At 37.3% G+C, this 5,781-nt stretch overlaps 1 protein-coding gene across 1 annotated transcript; it reads left to right on the forward strand.

The window, feature by feature from the left end:
• Nucleotides 1-713: 713 nt before the first annotated feature.
• Nucleotides 714-5,476, forward strand: calm2b (calmodulin 2b, (phosphorylase kinase, delta)). Its single transcript, NM_214736.1, is given in 6 exon segments — nt 714-756; nt 1,785-1,815; nt 3,840-3,983; nt 4,377-4,483; nt 4,576-4,711; nt 4,801-5,476. Coding segments are annotated over 6 exon segments (450 nt in total). The 5' UTR covers nt 714-753; the 3' UTR covers nt 4,830-5,476.
• Nucleotides 5,477-5,781: the final 305 nt, after the last annotated feature.

The raw sequence follows: 5,781 nt of genomic DNA on the forward strand, positions 1-5,781 counted from the left end.
TTTGAATTAAGTTTTGTTTTAGTTAAGTATAACAGCAGGTTATTCAGTCAGGATACAGTTAAGTTGTGCAACTTTCCCTACACATGAACCATATTCTGACAAAAAATATGACTGAAAAGTGGAGCCCAGCCCAGCTTTAAAGATTTAAGTTTTTGCACCTGTATGAAGATGCATTATAAATATTTGCCCTACACTATTCGATTTAAAATCAAGTTTTGTTTCATGTCATTGAAAAAAAATCCTTACATTTAACCAACACATTAATACCCTAATTTTGCCCCCCTACGTGTGGAATTCACAGCCACTCAGGTGATTCCCTATTTCAGTTCCAAGTTACATGGCATTTATGACCGGGCAAATTCTACAGTGTGTGACCAGGGAGTGACGCATTGCAGGTACAAACGAACCAATCAGAATCATCCGCACAACCGAGCAGCGTACAGTCTTCTTCCGCCGTCAGCTAATCCCTCCTGTACTTTTGCGCAAAGGTCTGCAGATAGCAGCATATAAGACAGTATAATTTCTGAAAAATGACATATATAACGTCCAATAAAGCTTACATCAGTTTTCATGGGCAAATATTGAGACATTCAAGACGCTTCCCTTGTCAGAATGCAGTGCGGTTAGCGGATGGATACAGGAAGATGGGAGGTGTTTATGTACGACCGTTAAGGCGGGTCTATACCAATATTCCAACCACCATTTGTGAATCTGTAACGGAGAAGGAGGGAGACAGACGGAGATCAAGCAAAAATGGTGAGTGTGCTCCTATGTTACTGGTAAATGATGTATATGTGTTAATGAGAAGATTTGCAGTTTTAACGCACATTCCAGAGGAAGCAAGGACGACAAAAATAGAAACAGACGTATTTAAGTAAGTTAGCTTATAGAAATGTGCCGCCAATTTTACGACTCCAGTGGATGGACTGAATGAAGGAATACACGCGCCCCGTCGAATCAACTATTTCCTCAGGGTTTCCCGGTCATTTTACACTACAGGGGTGTAAATTGCGGCTAAACCCAGGAAATTCTGCACAAACGTGAAGGAAGTAACATTATTAACTTTACGTACTTCGTTAAACTTAAAGGCGCAGAATCGACTCGCTTTCAGTTTTTCTAAGGAGAATGTGGTTACTACTAAACTTAGCAGTGAAATTCAATAAGTCATAACGTTATATCCTATTACGTTACAGAAGTTTTGTTTCTCAACGCCCTGGGTTTGGTCGAAAAGTATCCTGTGTGTCTTCGTGTTACTTTGACTGGGCAGCATCTCATGCGAGAAACTACGTGGAAGTTGAATCTAAAGGCTTTTTTAAAATACGGTTTATGAATAAACCATCTGTTTTGCTCGTAATGCAATAACGTTATTCTTGTATGTTTATATGCACGTTATAACGCAGTCATCAGGTTTACTCATAGAATACCCCGTCGATACTTTTACTGGGTTACTCGAGAATTATGTCACCTACTACACACAAATACAAAGGTTGAATCGCTATCTGAAATGACAGTATAGTGCTACGAGGGAGTAGTTCACCAAATACCGGGAAGCAGGTGGGTGGATGAACCGCTGTTGTTAGGAGTGTCTAAATACTGTCACTATGGTGGAACTTTATTCTCTCAGGCTGGTGTCGTAACATTTGGAGGGAGGGAATCTGAGGTCTTTGTTTGGTCTTGTACGGGTTGCTAGATATTGATGTCATTGCTCTAAAACGCATTGCATTCTTGGTATATTCTCAACGTGATTCAGTAATGGCTGTTTGTCTTTTTTTTACCATCCCCAGGCCGATCAACTCACAGAAGAGCAAATAGCTGGTAAGATCCCTTACTTGCTTGGGTTAACGTTATACGCCTCATTCAGAATTTCTACATGAAGCTTATGGTGTTTTGCAATAGCCTGGCTGTTCTGGTTTGTTAGAATTGCTAATTTGTTGCCGTTTGAAGGGGTGGGGCAGTTAAATATGTGTGCATGTATGGGGCATTACTAGGGCCAGACAGAATCTGCGGGCATATTTAATATTTTTGCGCACACTTTTGCAAAATAAATCTGCAGATTTATGCAGCATGAATTTGGGAATATCATAACCTAAAACTTAATATATGAAATATATTAAAAATGTAACTTTTATTCAACGCTTACAATGCAAATCCAATAAGATCCACTTATTTAGTAAACAAAGAAAGTCTCTTAAAAATATATCTACTAAAATACAGAAAATATTACATCACCTACTGTATTGTAACATGAACATTTCCATATTAGTCAATAATATTACTGAAATTATTTGAAAAATGAAATAAATTAAATAAACACATTTACACAAGTAACTAAATAAACTCAATGATGGACTAGAATTTGCAGATTTCTGTGCAAGCAGATTTCGTGTGGGCCTAGTTATTATCTCTTTGAATGTGCAGGCTCATAACCTAATAACAAATGTAGATTAGCTTAACTATAATTGAAGTATTGTTTTTACAATATGTATTTTTTTGTTTTGTTTTTGTACACACTTATTTATTTTAACATGATTAAAAATGTATATTTTACATAGAGTTCACCAGAAGTTTTTTTCCATCGGAATTTTTAAAAAGTTCATTTAAGTGTTATAAGCCATAAACAACAAGGACAGGTGAATAGGAGCATCGCAAATAATCCTAATGAATTTAAAAACAATAGGGAAATATAAAAGTAATTCAATTAAAAGTTGTTTCTTGCATCTATACAGAGTTTTATGTGCAAAATATATTTTTAGAGTTTACTAAAACTTCTTCACAGAAGTAGGCGGAGCTACATTTTTTTAAAGGTTTTTTTCCAGTGCACCATCCTGATTGGTGGAATGTTCTGTACAGCATCATGGCTTACTGTAGTTTTGTATCCCAGATTTTGCTGTCCAACAAGATTATTTATAAATATGTTGAATTGATTTAATACAACTGATTAACAACCTCGGAGCTCACAACAATTTGTTTAAGGTTTATGAAAGCTATATCCGTATGGAGAATAATAGTAGAGCTTTTACTTCCAGAACCTGTCTGCTGCTCCATTGGGATAGGAACATTTTTATATATATCTTGCTTAGTAAATAACACATTTAATGCATTCATAATTGATAGGATATTGAATCTTCTTTAGATTTGTATTATTTTTCTTTGCAAAATGGTCCCATGTTTTGTGTAATGGAAAACTGCAGGTTGTGCGTCTGATGTCGCTGCTTGATGGTCAATGTTGGCACAGGGGAGATTTCATTGCCCTTTAGTGTTCAGACCACTGGGCAATTGCATGCTGCTGAAATGCAGTCTCACTTGTCACTATAGTTTTGTCCCAACTATGCCTAGAAGGATCAATTCTCCTCATTTAAACCGATCAGTGACAGTGCTGACTCTGGCTGGAACATCTTATAAAATGATATCTTCTGAAACGGAATCTAGATGCTACTTGAGGCGTCTATGCAAAGCGATTTTGTTTGCATGTTGCTCAGCGGATCTGGTTTAGCTTCAAGGCCTTAACACTAGTACTAGTGGTCAGTTGTTGCCATGTCTCTAGGGAATTTGTGTTCATCTGTCATCCTAGACATTTATCTAAGAAGGCGTTTGTGGTTACTAGTCTTAGTACATACTATTTGTTTTGAGAACTCATTTGAAAATTTGTAATGTGTAGTACATAGTATAGGATCTACAAAATGTCTTAAACCACGTGGAATCACATTGCAAACAAATAATGACTAATTCAAAAAGCCTGAGGTGGAGTAGAAGTTCATTTTGTTTATTGCTCGAAGGGACATATGAATGCTATGAGAAATATGCTTATGTGACTCAAACCCTGATTTTTCTCTACACAGAGTTCAAAGAGGCGTTTTCGCTATTTGACAAAGATGGAGATGGGACAATCACCACGAAAGAACTGGGCACTGTCATGCGCTCCCTGGGCCAGAACCCTACAGAAGCGGAGCTGCAGGATATGATTAATGAGGTGGACGCAGACGGTGAGGACACAGTTTTACTGCTACATTAGCCATCAGCAGTTAAAGGGACAGTCCAGCCATAAAATGAACATTTGCTCTGACTCAAATGGTTTTAAATAATTATGATTTTTTTTCTGTTGAACAAAAAACAAGATATTCTGGAGAATATTGGAAAAAGCAGGCATTGGTATTCATAGTAGAAAGAAAAAATATAATGCAGGTCAATGGGTGTTTTATCCCCAACATTCTTCAGAACATCTTCCTTTGGGTTCAACAGATCAAGTAAATGATGACATAATTTTGCCGTCTTTTAATATCTTTAAATCTATATTACTCAAAGTTTTTTGTTTGAAGGATTATATCACATAAATTGTTGTGCCACTTATCTGACTGTGTACTTTGCTCTTTAATTAGGGAATGGAACAATAGATTTTCCCGAGTTCTTGACGATGATGGCAAGAAAAATGAAAGATACCGACAGTGAGGAGGAAATCAGAGAAGCTTTCCGTGTCTTTGATAAGGTAATGCTTCTGAAGAAACACTGAACTATCAAGTCTTTGCTGGTAACATTCTTCAACATGAAATAACTGATTTGCTCCCCTTTGCTTGTCAGGACGGCAATGGCTACATTAGTGCGGCTGAACTGCGTCATGTAATGACAAACTTGGGGGAGAAATTAACAGACGAGGAGGTGGACGAAATGATTAGGGAAGCAGACATTGATGGAGACGGTCAGGTCAATTATGAAGGTGAGTGCAGTGCTGCAATTCACATAGCATGTGTCGGTTTAAGACTCAAAGTGGTGTTTATTTAATATCCTGTTTCTCTTTACCCACAGAATTTGTACAGATGATGACAGCAAAGTGAAAGCCTTGTACAGAATTTCTTGTATAAAATAATTTGCCTTTTCTTGTTTTTAATTTCTGTAAAATGTTTCATTTTAATTTCCCCCCTCATCCTCTCCTGCTGTCCAAAGGATCTGCATGTATACTATAAGATTTGAGTGCTCATGCCTTCCCCCAACTCTTAACCATTGTAAACGGTCTATTCGAAGGAGCAATTCTGGGACCAGGTGATAACATTTAGGCACAGATAGATACTGACTACGCACAGACATCTTCTTCCCCTTCTGTTGCTCTGTCTGCCTGCCCACCTGACGATCGATGACATCAAGGGTCCAGCTGACTGACAGTGTGGCGTCATTTCAACAGTTTTGGCATGATTCTTTTTTCCACTCTTTTGGTTTTATGTGGAGGTGCAACTCTGCATGGACAATGGACTGAGTTGAAAAAGAAATGGGAAACGTCCTCAGCATTGCACTATTGCAACATCATTCAACTAACGGGTTTATCGCCAGATATATTCATTCACTCTAATCTTTTTGTATTTGTTCTGTTCTTACTATGCTTTTTAATTAGTCACTTTTCTTTTGTAACTGCTTAAGGCACAGCCATGCCTCAGAATCCATTCCAAGTTGTATATTTGTTTTCCAATAAAATTAACAATTTACCCAATAACTGCTTCCCCTGCCTTTATTCCACCTAAAATAGAGAGATCATGTAGACATCTACAACTGTTACTCTGATTGGATCCATTTACCTTGATTATTTCAGTGTATTGACTTAATTAGACACTGATTTGATTAGTCAAGATGTTTTGTCTAATATTGAGCTTACATACAACTTTATAATGGAAAACCTGTGCAATTTCTGTTTGGATGTGTGTTAGTTTGACCATCGCTCTGCTTCAAACTAGGTATGTGTAAAATATTCACACTCATGTCCTCTGAAGTGACATTTTATAATGATGGGCCTATAGA

This window comes from Danio rerio, chromosome 12, assembly GCF_052040795.2.
Source record: "Danio rerio strain M-AB ecotype USA chromosome 12, GRCz13ab, whole genome shotgun sequence".
Taxonomy (NCBI): Eukaryota; Metazoa; Chordata; class Actinopteri; order Cypriniformes; family Danionidae; genus Danio; species Danio rerio.